Source organism: Lynx rufus, unplaced genomic scaffold, assembly GCF_022079265.1.
Source record: "Lynx rufus isolate CCGP_SWC_20201006 ecotype Redwood Valley unplaced genomic scaffold, mLynRuf1.p SCAF_14, whole genome shotgun sequence".
Taxonomy (NCBI): domain Eukaryota; kingdom Metazoa; phylum Chordata; class Mammalia; order Carnivora; family Felidae; genus Lynx; species Lynx rufus.
The window spans coordinates 9276966-9301847 of record NW_025814828.1 but is presented as its reverse complement, the minus strand read 5'-3'; the positions used below and the strand labels follow the sequence as shown (position 1 = coordinate 9301847).

At 44.8% G+C, this 24882-nt stretch overlaps 1 protein-coding gene across 1 annotated transcript in view; it reads right to left on the bottom strand.

Moving 5' to 3' along the window:
* FRMPD4 (FERM and PDZ domain containing 4) overlaps positions 1-24882 on the bottom strand; it is a 185970-nt gene that overhangs the window by 29696 nt on the left and 131392 nt on the right. The window contains exons 4-6 of the mRNA XM_047076357.1: positions 11494-11539; positions 4975-5079; positions 1938-2045 (exon numbers count right to left, since the gene is read on the bottom strand). Of these exons, the coding sequence (XP_046932313.1) occupies positions 1938-2045; positions 4975-5079; positions 11494-11539 (259 nt within the window). The remainder of the gene's footprint in view (positions 1-1937; positions 2046-4974; positions 5080-11493; positions 11540-24882) is intronic.

The window sequence follows — 24882 nt, the reverse complement described above, 5'->3', positions numbered from 1 at the left end:
TTCCTAATTTCTGTTCAAGGCCCAGAAAAGAATGAACAAAACCAGCCTTTGTGTGGCAACAAGCATGTTGTAAAATATTCTCCTGAATCACCCGAGAGGACACTGGAAAATCGATAGCAACAGCTTTTCTCCACTGAGATACTGTAGCAAGAATTTTGGCAAATTTTGTTAAACACCATCATATCGTTCGCCGTGAACTCTGCACTGTTCCCTGTTTTCTCCTCGCCATCTGTCACCCTCGGGGAAGTCAACCTCAGTCTCGTGTGGGTTCCCATAATACAGAGCCCGCAGGGAATTAACAACAGGGCTCTCCTTTAAATTTACGCGTATTTCTGTTAAGGAATGCATTCAAGTCTTTACGTGTATCTTCAGGTGGGGTGGCGGGGGGCAATGGCAAGGCGCTTTCCTGACCACTGGGTATCAGAGAACAAGCTGGAGCTTCAGAGGGGTTGTAATAATGCAGCTCGAGGCCTTCAGACTACGTCTGGCCATGCCCACTCATTTCCATACGGTCTGTGTAGAAAAGGATTAGTCCTGCCCGAAGAAAGGTCTGTCTCTTTGCTCCTGGCTCTTGGGAGGTAAACTGTAAGCCCTTGGAGCGTACTGCCTGCTAGAAGTGTCTTTAGCTGGTGGTCAGATAGATAGTAGATAGTCTATGTAAACGCCGTGATTTTTTTGTGAGAAAAAAATCTGAGCAAAAGCCTGCCCACCTCTAGGCTAGCGGATCAATAATGAGAGCAACACCTCACCGTACAAGGATTGTGAGTAGGAATAAAGGAAAAGGGCTTCTGTCAGTCATCGGTATTTAAAACGAGCAGCTTTGCACAGAGTTGACACTTGCCGTGGAAGGATTTTAAGGATGGCTTACACCCTCCGTCATCAATCTAGAACATGGTCTGCTCTATGACCTGCTAGATCGCCACCTATTCAAAGCAATTCCGAACAGGCCACCTGCTAGTATCATGGCAATAAAAATGCACAGTGAGTGGGCCTTCGCAGAAATGCTGCCACTTATAAGGCCTATGCTGATTAATTTAAACGCCGAGAATGAGGGGTTGACTATTGACAGACGTTTTTATCACAGACTTGATGTTCTCTTGATACATTATTGTACAGATCATCACTAGGTTTTTTTTTTTTTTAAACCTCAATAAAACCTCTTTTATTGTGCCATTTGAAGAAAGCCTATTTTAGGCTGCTGGAGGCATTAGGGAACAATCAATTTCGGAACACACTTTTGTCCAATAAAAAATAGAATATGCACTTTTCTTCCCCAGGAAGGAAGCATGGAGGGAAAGAACCCATCTGCTTTGTTATAATACCCATTATGTAAAACTCACCTGTGGCTTTGCAATAATAGGACTGTTTTGCGCCTCTTCCTTTTCACCCCTTCTCCTGAGAAGCACGCCTCGTTTCTGCCTTTTTATGCATTATTTCCATGAAATTGGTGACAGCAATTAAAAGTAAATGTTATCTTTACATTATTCTCGCCCTCGTTTTTGCTGGACACCACAGTAACAGATACTCAATGAACGGCTAACGTCTTCATCCTCTCGGTGGCGGACATCGCTACGAAATCATACTGGCTTTGGGGCAGGGTGCCAAGCCTTCTTGGGGACAGCCACACTATTTTAATTAAACTGGAGTTGCATTAAAGTGACTAACCCTAGCGATCTGTCAGTGATAGCATGTTGTATCATTTTGCAACACACACACACACACACACGCACGCACGCACGCAGCAGAACCTTCTTAATTAAAGCTTCTGGTTTTGGTTTGTTTTTAAATATTCATACGCGCCCTTATTTGGAAGCCACCAAAGAAATCTCAGCAATAAACAGATAGTTCTGAGAGAAGGTGCTGTCACAGGAGACCGACAGGGTCACTCGCGCCGTACCTGCCGGTGTCCAGGTGTAGAGTTTAGCGGGTCCGCTTACCTTTATGGAGGTGCTGCAGTCAAAGCGAAATGATTTGGTCTGCCCATTTTCCAGATACACTTTCAAAACATTTGGCATAAAAAGAAGTGAATTATCCTTAACAGTTTCCTGTTCAACAACAACAACAACAACAACAAAGAAGATCAAAGTAGAATTCTGTTCTTTGCAGAAACAGCACCTACCTACAATTTATTCTAATCACAACATAAAACACCACCACCACCAATTGAACTCTCTAAGGCTAAAAGGGGTCTCTCTGGTGATATCTGAGTTTAGTTGTTCAGAGGAAATCTCTTCTTTTCCAGCTACAAATAACTCAGTTGATTCAAATGAAAGAATGTTTTTCCATCAGAAAACAAATCAGATGAATTTCTTTTTTTTTTTTTTTCCTCAATCAAGGTTTCCCAGTAGAACACACAACGACAGACATGATGCCTTTGCAATTAAGCCACAATGCTTAGGACAACACGCACAGACTTTAGCAGAGCAGGCTACCTAGAAAAGAACGACGGCCAGCAATGATGACGTTTGATGCGATGCCCGTTGGAACTTGGCAGAAGTCATGAAAAGGGAGTACCGAGCATTCACAAGCTTTAAGTATAAAGTTATTTTATGAAATAATTTTTAACCCATTTAGGAATGTTCCTTAAACTCAAAGGGGACATATAAGGAATGAGGTAGTGTGTTAGAGATTAAAATACTAAGTCTAGGGGCACCTAGGGGGCTTAGTCGGTTAAGTGTCCGACTTTGGCTCATGTCACGATCTCAAGGTTCACATGGGTTCGAGCCCTGCCTCGGGCTCTGTGTCGACAGCTCAGAGCCTGGAGCCTGCTTTAGATTCTGTGTCTCCCTCTCTCTCTGCCCCTCCCTCACTTGCACTCTGCCTCTCTCTCTCGAGAATAAACATTAAAAAATTAAAAAAAAAACTAAGTCTCTAACAAACACCATAACTTAAAAATAATTTAAAAACAGATGCTGGAGACATGACCAAAAGTAAACAGCAGAAACATAGTCCTTTGAATTTTCTCTTTAATTGGAAATAGGGGGAGAGGGCAGGGGAAGAAGGAAGGCATGTTGGAGGAGTTCTGCCAATCCTTGGAGTGAACTGTGTTTCTCACACGTAGCTGGTCACGAAGTCATAGGAGTCAAGTGGAACTCGGCAATCCTGAAACCACATGTCCCTTGTTTACAGATGAAGAAGCTGAAGACAAGATGTCCAGAGACTGGCTAATGTCCTACCGCGAATCCAATGGAACTCAGTCCCTGAGCATTTCCGGAAGAGGCTCCGTGGCTTTCGCTTCCTGTTCCTTTCTCTGAATTTCCTCCCTCTCCTTTCTCCTGTGGACTTCACACATGACTTTCCTACTACCCGATTCACTGAGTTGGTTTGCCTCCAACTCGACACGAAATGATACCCGATGACTCAGCAGAGTAAGAGCAGATGGAAAATGAAGATGGTCCCAAAGGTTGAGGAGCTGCGGGTTATGACTGACCCCAAGAGCTGTCCTCACACACCAGCTACCTTGAATGGACCTGGTATATCCAGGGCAAAAATAGCCACAGAAGCTTCTAGTCTCCTACTCTCTCTAAAGACACATACACTGGGGCGCCTGGATGGCTCAGTGGGTTGGGCGTCCGACTTCGGCTCAGGTCATGATCTCACATCTCATGAGTTCGAGCCCCACGTCGGGCACTTGCTGACAGCTCAGAGCCGGGATCCTGCTTCAGATTCTGTGTCTCCCTCTCTCTCTGCCCCTCCCCACACGTGCTCTCTCTTTCTCAGAAAGTAAATAAACATTAAAACAAAAAAGATGCATACACTGATGACCCAATCTCATGCTCGGAAGCTTGAGAAAAGATGGGGTAAGTTTCAGATGACCTTCTGTGATATCACAATTCCTCTGCGACTGGAACCTTCCGGCCTTAAACTGGGATAGTCTTGTGAGATGGCAATGGATGCTAAGTGCTTTCAGGAAGACAGGGATGCCCTGTGGTGAGCAGGACAACGTGGGGTGAAAGGGGGCCGAGGGGATGGGCTGGGACGTGGCAACCGGGAGGACAAGACCACAGCTGAAATGCTCACAGGGCAGCGCAATGACAGCCCTAGGTCCCCCCTGCAGGCATCACATAGTTTCACAGATTGGCCAGCTGACTCCTGGACTCCCAAGTGGGGAAGGCACAGGTCAGCAAGTTCTGGAAAGACACTTGGACCGGGAGTGCCTAGCTCAGGATGTGCAAGCCTACATCTGCAAATCCAGATTCAGGACCACCCTCAGGGAAGAGTCTGTGACCCCTAACGAGCATGTCATGGATGAGATTTTATCCTTGTGACTCTAAACACTACTACCAGCAACAACAAAACCCGAACAGCCAAAGCTGGTATTTCAGAAGTCCAAAAACTATTAGTGCCTTAGATGACAGCTTTCGAAAAGCAAAAAACACTATGCTAGATTTTCTTGGGCAAAAAAGAATCGAAAATACAGCAACTTATTGATGTTGGCGCTATTCGTTTTGAAGATCAATTATGTGCCTGAGTAATCATGATTTCTACTGAGACCCATTGACAGAGATCCGGGCAGTATTTCCTCACTTCTGGTTGCATATATGAAACTTCCCCATTACTTTAACTTGTCTCCATTTTGATTAATTGAAAGGAAAGAGACATTTAATTTTGAATAAGGAAAAACTTAGGGAAACCTTTCTCAAAATATATAAGGGAAGGATGCTTGGTTGGCAGAATGGGAAGAAGTAGGCGGAAGTTACAAAGAGGTGTATTTTACTGAATATGAGGCAATGCCAGTGATCTCAAATCAAACTCCTTTGCAAAGTAGCGAGGTCTCTAACACTGGAATCATTCGAAGAAAACGCTGGACTACTACGTATCGTGGATACACCAGAGGGAACATGTCAACAGCCCTGTGAAATCCAACAAAGACTTCTAAATTGATCATTCCAGAAGAGCGACTGGCCTTGCCTAGTAAAAGGCCCCTGTTTCAGCGACTCTCTCTGAGTCACAAGCAGACAACGGTCAACTCACCGACACTTGGCCATTGATGATGACCTCCTCGGAGAATCGCACTTTGACTGGATTGGACTTTAATCTTGCCTTTTTTGCAGCACTAATAAATGCTGATTTGGGAGACTAGAAACAAGAAAACATTTGACAGGATTATTGGTAACATAATGCAGACCTTGTACCAGTTGTTTTCTATCTTATCTTCTCAAAAATGTAAAACACGAATTACGGATGCAATCAAAACCCTGTCATGCGCATAAAGTAGTAAGTTTGACTTAGCAGACCAAACTGCAAATAGCACGTTCCATGTTCTTACTGAGCATATTTCCAAGGATCTTTCTATTTTTTGTTTTTTAAAATTTTTTTAAAAAGTTTATTTATGTTGAGAGACAGGGCGTGAGCAAGGGAGGGGTGGAGAGAGAGAGAGAGAGAGAGAGAGAGAGAGAGAGAAGCCCAAGCAGGCTCCATGCTATCAGCACAGAGCCCAAGATGGGGCTCGGTCTCACAAACCGTGAGATCATGACCTGAGCCAAAATCAAGAGTCAGAAGCTTAACTGACTGAGCCACCTAGGTGCCCCTACAAAGATCTTTAAAAAATTGTTTTTAATGTTTATTTATTTTTGAGAGACAGAGAGACAGAACACAAGCAGGGGAGGGGCACAGAGAGAGGGAGACACAGAATCTAAAGCAGGCTCCAGGCTCTGGACGCCAGCGCAGAGCCCAACACAGGGCTCGAACCCACGAACTGCGAGATCATGACCTAAGCCAAAGTCGAACGCTCAACCGACTGAGCCACCCAGGCACCCCTCTAAGGATCTTTTTAAATGATGGCTGTGAAAGGACAGAAGCCTGGCTTTTTAAAAACATATTTATGTATGTATTTGGAAAGAGAGAGAGTGAGCACGAGCAGGGGAGGGACACAGAGAGAGAGGGAGAGAGAGAATCCTAAGCAGGCTCCGGGCTGTCAGCGTCCACCTTTGGCTCAGGTCATCATCTCAGGGCCATGAGACGGAGCACAGAGCCTGCTTGGGATTCTCTCTCCCCTCTCTCCCGCTCTCTCTCTCTCTTTCAAAATAAATAAACATTAAAAAAAAAGTCCTACTACAGAGCTAAAGGGATGTGACAGTGGTGTTCTCCTCAGTATCTCTGTAATTACAGGCCAAGTTTAGTAACGATTAACAAATCGTACAGCCGTGAGTTCATTTGCTGTCAATGTGCCATTTTTTAGCTGAAGGGAAAACATTATTCTCCCTTAATGGTTTTAAGCAGGAGATATTTACGTTGGCATAACGGGTTTAGCACAAGTGAAGCGGCTGTAAGAAAGCTACCCAGAACAGACACTACTAATTAGGCGAGGGGCTTCAACGATGACGCAGCCGCTGCTCCAGCACTGGTTGGGAAGGAAGGGTCGCACACGTGTTCAACATGGCGGATACTGAGGTGGATCCCTCTGTGCGTCTGAACTTGTAAATGTGCTGTTTGGCCAGATTTTTCTAAAATGGTCTACATCACTCCTTGCCTCAATAAAAAAGTACTTAACAGAACTTAGTTTGTCTTATGCATATCATTTGGTATATAATCTTAGAAGGGATTGATGTTTTCATGGAAGTGGTAAGGTGATTAGCCCCTAAAGTCAGTGGCCCCATAGAGCAGAACTTGTCAAGCTGGGGGTGCTCCTCTCTTCTCTCTGTAGCTATAGCATGCCCATCTCTTATGGCCTCCTTGCTCCCATATTTATTTACCATGCCCTAATGACAAACCTGGAAAACCAGCAAGGAGACTAGATAGCCAAGGTGGTTAGTCAAGTAAATACTATTCGGTGTGTATTTGCAAGTCAACAGACTTGGGGATAAAAGTCCAAGAATTCATACAAGTGCATTTTTCTTGTTGTGGACTTGTGACTATTCCATGCAATCAACATCCATTTGAAAAATTACTTTTTGACCATAACAACATAAGCTCTTCATGTCTGAAGGTGACTGAATTAGAGTCAACAAGATAATGGCCTATTCCACTGGCTGGAGTTATTTCTGGCACACGGGGTATGTAAACCAGGCAGGACTGTGGTTTTTACTCAGATCTCTTTTTGCGGCTCAAAAAAACATACAATGTACACCACTCAGAAACCCAAGGAATTAATTCTTAGCAACCTGTGGACCTGTGGGTGCTGATCACAAGCACTTCATATCCTGTGGTGGAAATGACAAGTAATTACCATCTAGAATAATCAGATTCTTTTGCTGTTAATTAATTTTGAGATCAGAAGGGCTCTAATCAGCCTCTGCACCTCTCTCCAAATTTGCTGTTGCTAAGGTGGCCAGAGTAGACGTATGGTGTGCTCCTGATGCTTTTAGTTGCTCTTAGAAGTCACTAGAACATTGTTTGAAAAAAAATCACATAAATAAGAGACATTTCTGAAACTGAAGCGTAAGGTCTTGAATTTGCAGTCCCTCTATGTCTACAGTACTATTGGCATAGTAGACACTGAGTAAATGTTTGGTGGGGTCTAACTAGCCACAGTCATCACGGGGTAACTTAGCTTGGAGTTCCCCCAAAGCAGAACCTGAGACAAGGAATCATGGGCAGGGAACAGTTATGGGAGGTGCTTCAAGGAAGCATGCATAGGCGAGCAGGAGAAAGGGAGACGGGGCAGAAGAGGAAGCCAATGAAGCATTCTGTAAGTCCGTCACCACCGTAAGCAACTGGGGCTTAACCCTGTTGGGAAACTCCAGGAACGAGGCAGACCACAGGCATCAGAGTTATCATGTCCGAGGAGGAGACAGAGAGCTAGGGCATGTGTTCACCAGCTCCTGTCAGTCAGGGATGGAGTGGCTGTTCTTTTGGGAATGAGGACTCCTCAGCACCTCTGGCCTTCTGCACGGGCATCTGCCTGTGGCCAGAAAAAAACCCCACAGACAATCACCGGTCTCTCAGCTGGCAATTGGGCTGGCGTGCTCCACGTGACACATGCCAAGAAGATGTGGTCTGGGTGCCGATGCCATCTGATACACTGGGCCTCCCTCGGGTGCGTGGGACGGAGTGGAAGCAGGGCAGGAAGTGAGAAGCAGGCAAACAGGTCTGTCTCCTCTTTGGCCTAGAAACAACCCAAGTTCATGGGAATCGTGGTAGCTCCAGGGCAACAGCACCGAGACCGACTTCTCTCAAGTCCCACTGAGCTGGGACTGTGTGAGTGGAGGTAATCGAGACTCTTCCAATAATCTCTGTCTCAGGCCGCGTCAGAACTAGGGAGTTCTGGAAGTTCTAGACTTGGGAACTGTGGAAGGCAGGGTCAAAGGAAAGCAGGAAGGATCTGGCCAAGAAAGCTCTCTAATAAATGGAAACAGCGCAAGGAAAGGAGATGGTAGGTCAGAAGAAAACAAATAAAATCCCCAAGAAATCTGGAAATTCCTTTCCTAAAATGCCATCGTCATAGAATGGGGAAATACTACTAAATACAGATGAAGATTTATCCACGAAGGTGCTGTGTGCACAAGCAGAAGAGAAAACGATCGAAGTCAGTATGAAGCGTTTGGTAATAGGGTGTCGGTTAAGTAAATCTTGGTTTAGTATAATGTTTTACAGCCATGTATACGGTGCTTAGAAGGAATTCTGGATGATATGGAAACATGCTTCTGATCCGCTAAGGGAAAGAAGCAGAATAAAGCTGTATGTAAAAGATCTCCACTACTGACAGGGTACAGATCCAACGACCGGAAGGAAATAGGCCAGTGGCTGACACTGGCTGCCTCCGGGGAAAAGATGTGTTCATACTTATTTTCTTGCGTCTGCGTCTCCTTCTGTACTTCCATCACGTCAAAACGGGAGGAAGGAGAGAACCGTCTACAACACTTTAAAAACGAGGCAGCAGCCTGTTAGGAATGACTTCTCCAAAAACTTCAGGAATTGTGAGACTCTTCTCCCGGGCCCGCTGGAGCTGGGCCTCGGGAAAGACTGATTTCCATGGCCGGGCTCGCTTTGGGTGCCCTGGGACCAAGTGCAGGGAGGCGAGAAGGGGTAAACATCAACTCTCTGTCTTTACTGGACCTTGTTATGCCGGGGAAATGCAACATAACAAAGGTTGGCCAGCAAGTGACAAAACAAATTAAAATGCTAATTTTCACTCTCCGCAATAAAGTAGACTTTATACACTTTCTTTCGGTCTGGTGGCTCATCTGTTTCAATAGGTCAATCCTGGCTGCTGAGAGAATGTTCAGCAAATACACGGATCCCATATGTTTCTGTATTTTAAAAAGCAATGCGCTGGTAGGGAAATCCAAACACAAAAATGTAAGTAACAACGTGTAGGCTCTTCTCCCACCTTCTTTTCTCTCTGAGTCCAATCGATCTATTGAAATGACTTGGGGGTTCTACTCCTTCATTTCTGTTCCCACATTTCAGAGGAGAAAGCCACTTTGGGCCAGATCAGTAAGGGAAGACTCTAGGTGGGGCAGTGGTTCCCAAGTGGCGGCAATCCACCCCCCCCCCCCCACCAAGGGACACTTGGCAATGTCTGGAGACATTTTTGGTTGTCACAACTTGGGGAGAGGGTGCTACGGGCATCTAGTGGGTAGAGGCCAGAGATACCGCTAAGTATCGTACAGTGCCCAGAATGGCAGCACAGAACGCAGAGATCTCCAGCCCCAGTGTCGGCAGTGGTGACGGTAAAGAACGCTGAGGTAGCATCGAGAGTTTGTGCGGAGGCTTGGAAGGTGAGAAGGGTCTGGCTAGGCCAAGGACGTGTTGGGCTGGAGGATGCGGTGGGCATTTCAGGAAGGAGGGCTGGTCAAGGCAAGTCAAAGATGAGGATTCCCTCACAGCGGCCGGGCAGGGGGAGAGTGCTGCCGAAAGCAGGGGTGCAGCTATTGGCCAGCAAAGCAGGCAACACTTGCTCCTAAATGTTGCGGCTAAATGTTCACCTTCCGTATGGCACAGTATCAACAGCCACCTGAACTCGTGGAAAGTTCCAGATCATCTATTACAGCAAGTTCCATGACCCACTGATAACAGTGAGTGTTCATATGAATAACCTGTGAGTATTCATGCACCCTCAACTGGCAAAAACAGCAAACAAAGCCACAAGGCACAACCCCACACTTAAGTGGCAAAACCCTTGCTCTTTCTCCAGGTTTATGGCACGGCATGAAACATTACGTCACATTGCCAAAATAACCTGGTTTGCCATAAAACGGTTCTGATCTTGCTGTGTAATAGGTTATAAAGTGGGAAGAGAGAATTCAGGAAAGACCATATAAACTTGAAGCTCCACCAGGAAGTTACGGTTGGTCAGCCACTTGGTTATTGTAGACATTCCCATTGGCTTCACCTAACGTATTTGTCCACTGAAGAAATGAGAGAGCGTGGACAGATTTGAAGAGGGTGTGAATGACAGTTTGGTTAACTTGGTAAACAATGTAAAAAGAGACTAGCGGTTTGGAAGGAATCAAAGAGAAGGGACTAAAAGTAACGGTCACTGGTAAACTAAGCTTTTATTACAAGTACTTATGACCTGGATGGCACAGTTTGTTTACTTGGCTAATTGTTTACTTGGCTAATTCTATTCGTCATCTTATCAGAATCTTGAATACATATTTTTTTCGCGCCGACAATGCTTAGGCCGTGGTGTTTAGGAGGAAAATGCTGGAACATGGGAGATGAAGAGGTTGGTCAGGAGATGGAGTGTGGCAAAGAGCAGAGCCCCCAACTGCATGGGGAAGAAAACACAAGCGTAAACAGGTGGGAATCTTTGCCAATCCTCGCAAAGGCCACACAAGGTAGCGATGGTCAACGTTTGGGGGAAAATCTGCAGGAATTTGCTAGGGTATTTTTTAGCTCAACTGCCAATGTATGGGATTCACAAGCAACAGCAAATCTATAGAAATAGAAAGTCAGTTAGTCGTTGCCTGGGACTAAGGGTGGGGAGGAAGCAGTCACTGTAAATGGGAACGAGAGATCTCATTGGCTGAAGGAATTGTTCTCAAACTGCCTTGTGGTGATGGCTGCATACCTCAGTAAATTTGCTAAAGATCATTGAATTGTACACTTAAAATGGGTGGATTTCAGGATACACAAATCATACCACGATAACGTTGTTATAAAAAAAAAAATCATGGCAAATGAAGGCAGTAAGACTTTAATTGCTCCCCACCTTCCTGACCAAGGCTGCTGAAATCACATTCTGACAGCCGTATTTCCTCTGACAACCACCCTTAAAGGGGAGTCTCCCTGAAATATGTACCAAATTATTTAGAAGAGGATATGAAAAAGGATGATGCTAGAATGTCCTACAATTAAATATTCCCATTACATTTGGGATTCTTAAGCTGGTAACACACAAGAAAGTGTGTTCCTTTCCTTTCTCTCCAATGAGTGGGTTTGCTATCACGGTGTACAAAATACAAGCACTGAAGACTTCTGAACTCGAACTGTAAACGCATGCGGTTTTTCTCTGCTGTTACTCAACGTCATGGTTTCACTGGGACTGGGACGAGGAGATGGAATCCTGGGGTCATACAGTGGCACTTTTACTCACAGGACACTTACAGGGTAAGGCTGAATGACAGTGAGGAGGATTGATTCTTTGCAGCTTCTGAAAGAGAAAAGAAACAAACATATTTATGAAATGCACAGAGGCCGGACTCTTAACAGTGACAGCGTTCTTTTGAAATGAAACGTGTGAGATATTGGCGAACGTTTCTTGGGCTCCCAGGCAGCGTAAATCAAAAAGCTCAAAAGTGGGCTTTCAGACCGTGGAGAAAACCAAAGTCAAGTGCTCAGCCAGTGTAACAAACAGCCTGATGGAAAGCTTCCCGTGTGGTTTATGCTGAGCAGCAGGACCTTCAAATAACACTCGCCGAGGGAAGGGCTGTTTTAGGAGCCTCATCTCAATCAGTCTCTGCACTTTCCCCGGCTCTCAAAATTGAGTCTCGCCATTTCATTTTAATTTTCTAGAAAAGGAATCCATTTTTAAAAATTCCTAACAGCGGTATCTTCTCAGGGCCAGCGTCATGAAAGAAAACGGTCAGTGTAGGTTGCTTGTGTGCAAACAGCACCCCAGCAAACATCACATCCCCATACTGTGTGGCTCACAAAGTCCATGGTAACAACGCCCAGGACATTGGGCCGACACGTATTCAGATGGGCACTTTTTGGGAGATCTTGTTCATGAGGGGGAACACGTTGAACAATAACTCAATCCCAGCAAAGAACTCAACCCCTCAGGGAATAGTTTTCCTTCCTTCCTTCCCTTTTTTATCTGAGGAGGAGAAAGGTCAGTTGCCACTTTGCTGAGGAGACGCTGACTTTTCCTACGTTAGGTTTTCATTAATTACCTGCTTTTGTGATTTACTGTCCGAATGGGTAAAGTAAAGGGGATCTGTTGCAAGGTTGTTCCCCAGAAGAAGCCACTGCAAATCGTATTTCTGGCAATAACTGCATGGTGGCTGAATGTGCCCACATCAGGCTGGGTTGGACCAGGTTCTACTAACTGGACCACGGCGGCGGGGTGGGAGGGGTGGTGGGGCGGGCAGTGTAGGGAGTGAGGTAGGGAATACGGTGGGGGAGGAGAGGAATCAATGGAGCAGAGAAAGGAGGAACACAACTCAAGAAACTCAAAGTATCAGAGATTAGGATGATGGTCATGGTGGCAGGGTGGGGACGGCACACGGTTGACTGTGGCCCACATGCTCCCATGAGTTCCCAGTTGCCAAGGGTTGGCAGAAAGCTCCAGCAGCTCAAGTAGGCAGCCAGCATTTTCATTAGAGGCCTAGAGCAACAGTATAACGATGCCAGAATTGAGTGGCTAAGATGAACGATCATGCATTTTGCTGCTGGGTGAAAGGACACATGTGGTGGTTGAGGGGAGCAGTCTGGCATCATCAGGCAAACTTCAGTATCACATGCACCATGACTCAGCCATTCCATTCTGGCTTATATCACAGAGAAAGTCTGCCGTTAGCCTTTAGGGACTGCGTGGAGGTGCGTACCACAGAATGATCCAGCAAGAGGAGGCAGAAGCTTAGATGTGCCTGGTAACTACTAGGATGGGGCTTCAGACGTAGTGTAAGAAACCAGATGAGATAGATAACGTAATACCATTCACAAAAGCTCAAAACACGTGTGCACAAAACAGCAGCACACATCTGGAAGAATGCAATAAGAAAGGACGGGGTGCGCACTCAACATGTTGGAATAGTTTTTCTCGCGGGGGGGATAGGAGTGGGTGTGAATCTAAACAAGTAAAATCAGAGGAGAGGGGCATGGCGTGGGTCTACGATGACGATCCTTTATACCATGAAGTGATGAGTTTGATTAATTTGACTCTCTGCACGTATGGCTTAATTAAAAAACTCACAATCTGAAAGCGGATGAAGAAATTTGGGGTAGACACAGGTCAGCAAACTTACAAACTGCTTAAGGAGAGGCGGCTCCCAGAAACCTCTGACGTAATCCCTAATTTGCTCACCAGGACAAGGGACAGCCAGCCTCCCCACTCTTTGGGGCTGTTCCACTGCAAACAACTACCACTCACTCAGTGGATGTAACACAGTGGCACAGCCCACACTGATTCCACCCAGGCCTCTGCATACGAGGAGCACACAGGCAGAAAGCAACACAAACAGGAACAAAGGGACCTCTGGCGTTTGTGCATGTGCCACGGCAGTGGGCCTTTTCTGCCCCATTCTGCTCCCAGGGCCCTCAGTAGCAGGCACTGGGTCCCGGGGTTTCATGCTCTGGGCACAGCTGATCGGACGCGGGGGTTGGAATGAGCCAATCAGATTTCCTTCTCCGCAGAATCAGAAGCAGCACAGAGGGTTGGGAGCTGAGTCCCAGGCACGGCTGAATAAGACTCACCATTCTGTTAGAAATCAAATAAGATGGGAAAAAAAAATCTCAATATAGCTATCATCAGTTGTGCGAATAGGCTTTTATCTCTGTTTTCTCTCATCTACAAGTACTTAATTATCACCTGCCAGATGTGAAGAATGAACTCCATAGTGCTGCGGGTCCCTTAGGATTCCTAACTCAATCCCAGGAGGGGGGGAAAAACCGGAAGCCATATGTGTTCATACGTTATAGGATGCTAGGACGACTGAGGCAGATTCAGCCGAGGCCTCATGCCAGCAGACGCCAATCACCCTTGCATGTTAGAGCAAGGTGCTACAGGACTTTCAAAGGAGGCACTGAAAACCAGAGTTTGGGACCCTTAACCCCTTATGCACCTTGGAGCCTGACTCATCACTCAATTAAAAACAACAACAACAAAAAAAGGTGACTGGGGAAGGCTGGCGGAAGCAACACACGCCCAAAGAACAGACGCTACATTTGGGAAATTACTCCCTTTCCACTGAGGCAGGCCCAAAGTGTGCAATTCCTGGCACCAATAGGTGGGAGATGCAGTAGAAATGGTACCCTGGAGTCATTTAACAAAGGCGTCTTGCCCAACTGAGCCTCTCTACAGGTGAGAGAGCCTTAGTAGAAACATACAGAAGCTGAGGAGAAAGAGTCAACTTTCATTAAACTCCATGGATAGAGGAAACCAATGCCAGGTTACACGGGTGCCAATCAAGGGAGAACTTTCTGGCTTTTTAACTCACTGTCCTGGTTCCATGTTAATGTGGAAGGAGCCAAAGCTAGAGAAGAAGGTTGGGGGATGTCCCTTAACCCACCGTAGGCTTCCCAGGTGGGGAATAAGGGGTAAGGAAGGCATCTCGTGGATTTGGGAGTTTGGACTATGACATGACAATTACACGTTGAAATCACAGATTACAAGTTGTCGTGATTCCAAGTATACGAGTGACTGGAGAGTTTTTCTAAACCTGCTAAATCCACATATGGGGCCTGCCTGGGAGTTTATTGAAGGCCAAGGAAGCGCTGGCCCTGAAGAGCTGTCATGGATGGGCAGCAGGGAAGAAGAACACAAGTGCGATAGGATTCTACCCTCTGAGGGCTGCTTGCTACACTCATCTCTAATTTCTCGTTCCTTAAACTAACTTGAACAGATCATATTCTTGGAGTCCAAACAATCCTTGACTAAGACAGTGAGTGCTCAGGGCTCTCAGAAGAAACAATAAAGGTAAACACAAGAGTGAGGATAGATGGGCACACAAGGCTGTGGGAAAAATGCTAATTTCCTCTAGAGCAAAGCCCAGTGGCACTGTATTTATTTGTTCCCTTCTGGAAAGGGAAGCAGATAGTCCCAGCTCCAGTGCAGTCTGCTAGGAGTGGGTAAGTGCCTGGAGAAGGACACCTGGTATGTGGCTCAGACGCTAAGAAAATCAGCACAGACACTGTATTAGCTTCCCATTGCTGCTGTAATAAATTGCCACCAACTTAGTGGCTTAAAACAACACAAATTTATTACATTACAAAGAAAGGAAGTCAAAAGTCTGAAATAGGGTCTCTCTAGGCTAAAATCAGGGTGTCAGCAGGGCTGCACTCATTCTGGAACCTTTTCCAGCTTCTAGAGCCTTCCTGTATTCCTCGGTTCGTGGCCCCTTCAAAACCAGCAGTGTAGCATCTTCACATTTCTCCCTGGATCTTTCCTGCCTTCCTCTTTCCATTATAAAGACCCTTCTGATTACATTGGGTCCACCCAGACAGTCCAGGATAATCACCCCATTCTTAACTGAATCACATATAGAGTCACAGGCTCTGGGGATTAGGATGTGGACATCTTTGCGGGTGGGAACATTATTCTGTGCTACCACAGACGCTAGCTTTATTACTGACCTAGTGCTACATAACAGATTACCACAAACTTAGTGGCTTAAAACGACACACATTTATTATCTCACAGTTTTTAGGAGGCAGAAATACGAGCATGGCTTCACTTGGTTATCTTTTACAATTTCTCTCATGAGACTGCCATCAAAGTGTTGTCCAGGGCTGAGGTCTCATCTGAAATCTCGACTGGGAAGGATCCACTTGCAAGCACACATCTGTGGTTTTTGGCAGGATTAAATTCCTTTTTGAGCTGTTGTACCAAGGACCTCCGTTCCTTGCTTGTGGCTGGACAGAGGTCACTCTTAGTGTCTTGCCACATGGGTGTCCCCAACATGGCAACTTGCTTCATCATAACCAGCAAACTCTCCTTGGGAAGATTGGAAGTTACAGTCTTCTGTAACATAATCACAGAAATGACATCCCCATCACCTTTGCCACATTCTGTTGGTGAGAAGCACATCAAAAGCCCCACCCAGATGAAAAGAGAGGGGAATACACAAAGGTATGAATAGCCAGAAGCGAGGATTGTTGGGGGCCACGTTAGATTCTGTTTGACACACTAACAGAAGGATTCATAGCCAAGTAAACTGTAAGTACCTTGAAAGTGGTCTCCACCCATGAAGTCAGCTCACATGAGACTTTTTTTTTTCTTTTGGTCAGTGACATCAGGGAAAAGCATTTTTCAGTATGTTAATTTGAAAATGAGAGGGGCACCTCGGTGGCTCAGTCAGTTGAGTGGCTGGACCTTGCCTCCAACCATGATCTCGGCACTTAGGATCCTGTGTCCCCCTCTCTCTGCCCCTCCCCCACTGGAGCTTTCCCCAAAAGAAATAAATATAAAAAAATAAATAAAAATGGGAAACATGTTTCAAAATATGTACGTTATATTGAGGGCATTTCAAGTTTTTGTGCCTATAGTAATTCTCTGCAAAGTGCTTGAAACATAACCTAGATTGATTTTCATTTTACCAATGAATGGGTAAATGAAGTTATCTGAATTGAAATAAAACATTCCAGTATGTTATTTTATTTTTTTTTATAATTTTTTTAATGTTTATTTATTTTTGAGAGAGAGAGAGAGAGAGAGAGAGAGCAAGCATGAGCAGGGAGGAGCAGAGAGAGAGGGAGACACAGAATCCAAAGCAGGCTCCAGGCTCTGAGTTGTCAGCACAGAGCCCAATGTGGGACTTGAACTCATGAATGAGATTGTGACCCGAGCCAAAGTCGGTCACTCAACTGACTGAGCCACCCAGGCATCCCACATTCCAGTATGTTATTAATCATCCAAACTGGAGATGTGCTTTTCTTCTGCTTCTCTTATCTTTAATTATTTCATTATGACCTGCCAGACAAGAAGAATGAACTTCATGATGTTTTGGATCTCTGAGAATTCCTAACCCTTAGATCCTGGACAGGGGAGAGGGACGGGGGTGGTGAGTGGGAAATAGATCTAAGCCATTTAAAAAATCACTTCAACAGAGAGATTAGAACTGAGAATGGAACAGGCACCGGGGTGGCTCAGTCAGTTGCGTGTCTGACTTCGGCTCAGGCCATGGTTTCATGGCTCATGAGTTCATGAGCTCACGGCTTGTAAGTTTGAGCCCCACATTGGGCTCCGTGTCTAGAGTCGGCTTCGGATTCTGTGTCTCCTCTCTCTCTGCCCCTCCTCTGCTGGCACTCTGCCTCTCTCAGAATAAATAAACATTTAAAAAAATTAAAAAAAAAAAAAGAAATGAGAATGGGAGGTACTCCATTCAAGTAAGCAGATAACTTCTTTTTATGAAGGCCTAAAACAGCCAGGGACATTAAAAAATAGAGTTCGGGGCATGCTTAGAGAAGTGTTATTTCATAATAAATCAGAAGTGAATTTTCCACTTTTGAAGAACACTTTCAAGACTGTAGTACCAAGAGTTTTGAAATCTTTGAGTTTGTTCAAAACACCACCTTAATCTCTGCATCACAGTGTTGACCTGCAGAAGAAAATATAACTGCTGCTATCAAATTTGCCTTCAATTCTGCCACAAAAGTCTCTTCGTACCCCTTTGTGATGGAGTTGCTTGAAACACGCTCGGGACATCCAGCATCAGTGTTTGCACATCGTGCTTTGGCAACACATCCCATTGTTAGCAGTCAGTTACTCTCGATTTCTCCCTCTCTCCAGGCCTGGCAACCATCAGCCTACTTTCTTTTTTCTTAGCGCTGCCTCTCTCACTTCCTATTTACATGAACTTAATATCGCAATATATAATCATATCGGCACGCGCTATTTTATATTTCCTTCTACACCAACTAAATAGGTCCCTTGAACAACTCAGAGATCGGTACATATGTACATATGTGAAGAGCATTGAGATTTCCTCAGAGATTGGGAAAACCAAACCAAAACAAACCAAAATAACTATTATATAGGAAAATACTGTATGTCAAAATTCAAGAGTCTTGCTTTAAAAAAAGAAAAAAAAAAGCCCAAATAAGTTAACTATAAGGTTTTAAAGTTCAAAGTGAAGTAAAGACTCAATCCACAGAGGCTGAAAGGTTAGGCTTCTGAAAGGCAAAATAAAGAGGAAATTTAGGGCTATATATGAAAGGATTGTTTAAACTGTAAAATGACATTCTAACATAATTCAAAAGATTGATGGGCGGTATTTTTATTTGGCAAGAGAGGTGGTAAGGCACAGAGAAGGGGCATTTGAACTCTCCCTACTAAGGTAAACACATGCACACATCATATTCTTTCTTCTTTTCGCACTTCAGAGTTCTTCAAAGAGATCAGCAAAATATTCTTTTCTGCAAGCTAGTGTGTGCGCCTCAGCCCTCACACTCTGCTGCTGGACAGCAACTGATGATGGAAATAAGAAATAATGAAACGAACAGCATTTCTGCAGTGACTCTGTGCTCAGAAGAGCCCTTCTGCAATCCTAGGGTATCGGTATCGCTGTGGCTTCCTTTCTATTTTTTCTTCTTATCTGAACCAGGAGATGTGGAAAGAACATTAAGATTGTTATGATCTGATAAGCAGCCATAACATAGTCTGCCTGGTCACTCGCTGACAAAGCTGAAGGAAATAACGCTGCCCTTCACTTTTAGAGAAGTTGTCACAGGACTACTTGGAATGGAGGTTTAATGCTTCATCTAGTTGACCTTTCCGACGCCCTAAACAGAGACTCTGATTATGCACTGTATCCATTCCTAACATGTGCTGAAGCCATTAGCTGGAGAGAACGGAAGCAGCTAGCAAATGACTAAGCACTCAAACCAGATCAACACAGTAAGGCTAAGGGTGATCCGTCGTGGACTTTGGGAAACATTAACAGTCTACAGGTTGTTGCTGAATGGAGCCTTTACTTTGATAAATGCAAAGAAGAATGAGACTATTTGTTATTTCTCAGTTTTGTTCAGGGGATGCTGACAAAGAAAATGTGCATAATGAAGCCACTCTAGTCATCAGGGCCAAAAAGACAGAAGAGATAGACCAGAGAATCCACTTGTCCAGTAGCACTGGCTGGGCTTCTACGGATGCTACAATATCTCTCTCCCGGTACCATTTTACCCTTGAGAGAGGGGTTCTACAGCTGAGTGAAAAATACCACCAGCTTGGTAGCCAAGGGGACAAATGAGGAGAATTTGAGACAAGACCCTTCTTGTGCAATACGGTAAAGACTTCACCCTGAAACACTGGGTGATTGAACTGTTCATCTTCTCCAATCTGTGCGACAGAGGCCCCAGACATGGCCCTCAATGAACCACGCCTTTTGGCGTCTGCACCTTGTGTAGTCTCCTTCCCTTGAATCGTGGCTACTTCTGTGACTTACTTTTGAGAAATAGAATAGTGTGGAAGTGACACTGCAGGCCTCCTAGGCCTTGTTTAGAAGAAGCTTAGAAGCCTTACAGAGACCCATTCCCTGGGTATCCTAGAAGGCTCACTCAGAGAAGCCAGCTACCAGGGAAGAAGGCCAACGACCCTGGAACCACCATGATGTGAGGAAGCTGGCCATGTGGAGACAGGGGACCTGCCTGGCCTGCTGCAACTCTGTGAGCTGCCTGAGTCCAGGCAACAATGTGTGAATGAAGAAGCCACCTTGGATGTCCGAGTCAAACGAGCCCATATATGGCAATAGCTCTCATTGGTTCTTGACAGAAGCCACACGAGTGATATCAGTGAGAACTATCTGAAGCCATTTCATTTGTTGGGCAGCAATACCATCTGTCCACAAAGATTTCGAAAACCATGTGTTTTCCTTTAAATGATTATTTATTTATTTTGAGAAGGCGGGGAGGGGCAGAGAGAGGAGAGCAAGAATCCCAAGCAGGTTCCGCGCTGTCAGCGCAGTGCCCGATGCAGGGCTCAAACCCACGAACCGGGAGATTGTGACCTGTGCTAAAATCAAGAGTTGGATGCTTAATGGACTGAGCCACCCAGGTGCCCCCCAAAAATATGTTTTTTTAAATAATAGTCAGTCAAAGGGCTCAGATGATTTTGAAATTGAACATGTCTCCCTTATCAAAGTGTCCAATCTAATGGCTCTCCAGAATGCTGTGGTGCAGAGTCACATTTAAAAATAAATTGTCTTGATCTCACAGTTTGTGGGTTTGAGCCCCACATCGGGCTTTGCACTGACAGCACAGAGCCTCTTTGGATCCTCTGTCCCCTCTCTCTGTACCCCTCCCCTGCTCTCACGCACTCTCTCTCTCAAAAACAAATGAACATTAAAAAAAATTAAAAACTAAAATGTCAGGGGGTGTGCCTGGATGGCTCAGTCAGTTAAGTGTCTGACTTGCTTTCAGCTCAGGTCACGATTTCATGGTTCGTGAGTTGGAGCCACGCTCCTGGCTCTGTGCTGACAGCACGGAGCCTGCTTGGGATTCTTTCTCCCTCTCTCTCTCTGCCTCTTCCCTGCTTGTGTTCTCTCTCTCTCTCTCTCTCTCTCTCTCTCAAAATAGATAAATAAACATCAAAATATTTTTTAAAAAATAAAATGTCTGTCATACAAACTGAGCTCAATTGCGGATTTTGGAGACTAGGGTGGAGGAAAAAGAACAAATTTAGGAGAGAAGAAAAGACCCTACCAGAGTCTTGGACTAAAAGTGCTTCACTATAAAGAAGAATTTTGAGGGCACAACTGGCGGTGTATCCTCGGGTATGTGTTTGAACTTGGCAGAGCAAGGATTAAAGCACATTGTAATTTGAGGCATAGAATTAAATGAGTTCATACAACCAATGACTTAAATATAAACCTAGGGAGAAACCAGAATTCTTTGCAAAATCGAATTCACATTTTAATGAATGTATTTAAGGCTTCCGCTGGGCTTTTCTTTGTGAAGAATATTGGGTCATTAGGTTAAACTTCACATAAACGATGCAGTGATTATCAAAATTAACATTTTAATGAGAGTGTCCCATTTCAAGCACTTTATTTTGTTATTTTTTTAAACTGCTGCACTAAAATTTGAGGTTAGGCACTCTCGATTTGGAAACTGTTATCAGGCTGACCTAAATTTTCCGTCTATTTAATTCATTTTCTGCTGAATGAATGTTGTCTTTGGCCTTTGAACTACTTACCTTTAACTAATGGATGAAACTGGTACTTACATTTAAGCTTTATAAAGGGCAGAGGGAGCTCTTGAGAAAAAATTTCAATTATTTTGTATACACATATGATACTGAAGAGCTCTCACCTCATACGTTCCTTTGATAAGTATTTACTGATACATCAGTGATTCTCAATGGGGAACGATTTTGCCCCGCAGAGGGCGTCTGGCAATGACTGGAGACATTTATGGTTATCACAATTGGGAGCTACTGGCATCTCGTAGGTAGAGGGCTGGGACGATGCCAAATATCACAGTGCACGGCACAGCCCGCTGTGGCGAAGAATTTTCAGCAGGAAATGTCAGTAGCGTCAAGATCGAGAGAGCCCGGGCTATGTCAAACCTACCCCTCAGGAATAATCATTATCCTGACTTCTAACACCATGGAAGAGTTGGATCCCCTTGGCAACAGTGCATCAATATACTCCCATAACATAAGCCATTTACTTTTCTTTCTTCGTTCACTCGACACTGGGTTGGAGATTCATCCGAACGGCCATGTGTGGATGTGTGAATGTGCCACCATTTTTAAATCCCTTTTACCAACTGAGGAACGTTTGGGTAGTTTTCCATTTGTGAGAAGGAAGGGAGACGATTCATTTTCAGAATCACTAAATAAAAGTGCTGTCCGGTTAACAGGTTTACAACCTACTGGCAATAGGTACACACCATCCCGCTCAGAATGGAGTCCCAAACCTTTAGACGCTTCTCTTCCTGGCTCTTCTTCTTCCTCTTCCCCTTTTGTGGGCTTTGCAATGAGCATGCGCCATAGAATAAAGGGAGCGATTGGAGCTGTAGAAACAGTATTGCTCTTTAATATACTTGTATATGTCTTTCGGTGACACTACATATGCACTTCTACTTGGTAATTCCTAGGAGTGGGGCTGATATGTTCAGGCGAAGAAGATTGTGTTATTTGGCCATGCCATTCTTTTGCCGTCCTGTGACACAGATATCTCTTCTGATGAACTCTACTAGCCTTCTGTTACCTTCTTCTACTCTTCTTTGTGTCTGACTGAGCACCAAGAATGTCTTAAAGTTACTTAGAAGGAGTTAAAACTCTGTCATCTTAGAGGGGCGCAACAAGGAAGGAGCGTGCAACATTCAACTCACCCCAACTAAATCGTGCAAATTGTATCAAAAATGATTGGGAATCTCAGTTTTCAAACCACACCCCGTGCAACCCTTCCGAGGCAGGGACTCTCCGCGGCTTTACGCACTGGGATTGGGGGGCAGGTTTCTGTGGAAGAAAGGGCGCCACTGTTAAAAGCAAATAACAAAGCCAGTGGACAAAAAGATTGCTACCGGCTCATCAAATTCCAAAAGGCCTCAATCTGCAATCCTAAATCTCCTTCTGAATTTCCATGAAGGTGCCCAGCTCCAACTCTTCTGGCTTCAACTTCAACTTCTTTTTTTTTGTCTCTCAATGAAAAATAAAGTTGATAAAAAATAGCAAAAAAAAAAAAAAGTAAACTTTCATTGGATGAGGTCGCTTTTCTGCTCTTTATATTTTAAGAATGACAATGATACTGCCTGCCGCTTCACATTGCAAATGCAGAGCATTTCAGTAATAGTCGCATCGCTCTAATAGATAAAACTATGATCCCCATCTTCCTGATAAGAAAATGAGGCTCAGACAGGTTACAGTGGCTTTACTTTCCTGACCCTAGACTTTGGGCTTGGCCAGGACGTGCTTTGGCCAGTGCAAGAGGTACAGAAGCGACAGCGTGCCAAATCAGAGCCTGCTCTTTTAGAGGCCGTATGTGTTCCCGCTTGCCTGCCTACGCCCTGTGTCAGCACCGACCTACTGGACCCTAGCCAGGCCCCTGGTCCCGGGAGGATATGAGAGGTCCAGGTGGACCTGATCGTAATCTGCAGTTTCCAGGCAGGCCTTCTGGCCAAGATCAGCAGAACCACCCCAACCAGTTTTCAGATACATGAGAGAGAAATGCTTATTTCCAGGCACAAAAGGACAACTACCATAAGATTCCACTTAGGAAATCTCCGGAATAGGCAGATTCATAGAGCCAGAAAGTAGATTAAAGGTTATGCGGGGGTAGGAAGAAGGGGAAAACATCAGACTCAATATCTGGTCTGCTGAATAAAATCTCCCTATGTGAAAAGTAAACCATTGGGTAGTGGGTCAAGGAAGGAACTGATGGATGGGGCGGTGAAAAGAGCCCATTCGGAAGTGGCTCGTCCCATCTCAGGGTCACTCCCGTGGAGGCACTGCCATTGTGGAGCATATGAAGGGACAAGAAAAAAAATCCAGGCAGCTCGAATCACTTTCAAACCATTAAAAAATGCTAAGCCAATACAAATTTCGGGCCCAAAAGACTGCAAGAGATTAATTAGAAAGAGACAGGGAATGTCAGCTGCCAAGTTGAAGCTGTTAGAAAGAATAGTTCATATCCCCAGTCGATTCTTGCAAAAAAAAAAAAAAAAATCACATTGTTATGCAATTCAAATCAATTTGCCTTGAGAGTTGCTTTCCATTTCTTAGTTCCAAAGATATTTATGTTTGATTCTGCCCTCTCTCGGTGCTCACTGCACCTTCTGTGCACCAGGCCCACAGCGCCCTTACAATACGGGGATTTCATATATTTTTAAACGACAGAATTAAACAGAAAGCCAGGGACTGTAATGGAGTAGGGGAAGCATCACAACCGGGAGGTGGCAGTTAAAGCCTTTTTTTATACATAAGCGGAGGGGCTCAAATTGTTCAAGAAATGAGGTGTTAGCCAAAAATCGCAGCGGCAAGCCATGTGACCACAAAATGGAAATAATAATAATGGTAATAATAATAACAGGCCTGTTCAGGGAGTTGTTGTGAGTAGGACAAATTATAGATGGGTGAATTGCTTTTAATATCTTGGCACAAAGGTATTATGTAAATTCTAGTTCTTTTTCTTTTCATTATTTTTCCTTGAAGACTGCCAAAAAAAAAAAAAAAAAAAGATCCTAGTGGGTGGATGAGAACAGGGATTGAGGGAGGAAAGGGAGAAAAAATAATTTCGAGAAGCAAGTGCTAGAGAGAAGTACTTCTTGGCCATTGCATTTGCTTGACTAAACTTTCTCTACTTGGGCCCACAATGACGGAGGGGTGAAGTGCTCGCGGGATCCCACCCTCGCCCCTGCACCCACCCAGGAAGTATGTAGATGTTGCATCCATTTTGCTAACCAAATCCTCTCCATCTTGTTGACGCAGCTATCGCCTTCACTTCCGACACTGCATCCACCAAGAAGATCTGCAAGCAACTCTAAACGCCTGGTCCCAGAGGCTGACGCTGATACTCTGTGCTCTAGGAGAGGTGCGCGCCAAGGCCAGTGGGTGCGACGCTTGTTTGACATTGACCATTTCAGAAGGCAGGGCCGAAAGTTGGCCTGCTGCTGTTTGCAGTGAAAAGAACTTCTCTTGGACTCTGTGGATACATTTGCCTTTGTCAGATGTGATGATGAGAAGCTGACGGCGTTCAAACGACCAATACATGGGCCGGCCTTCGAGTTAATTCGCTTCATAATCATATTTGGAATAAAGAGCTTTTTTTTAATCAAGAAGTGGGATGTCTCCTGTCTCCTTTCCTTCTGGTCTATTTGGAAGCGATTTGAACCATGTCA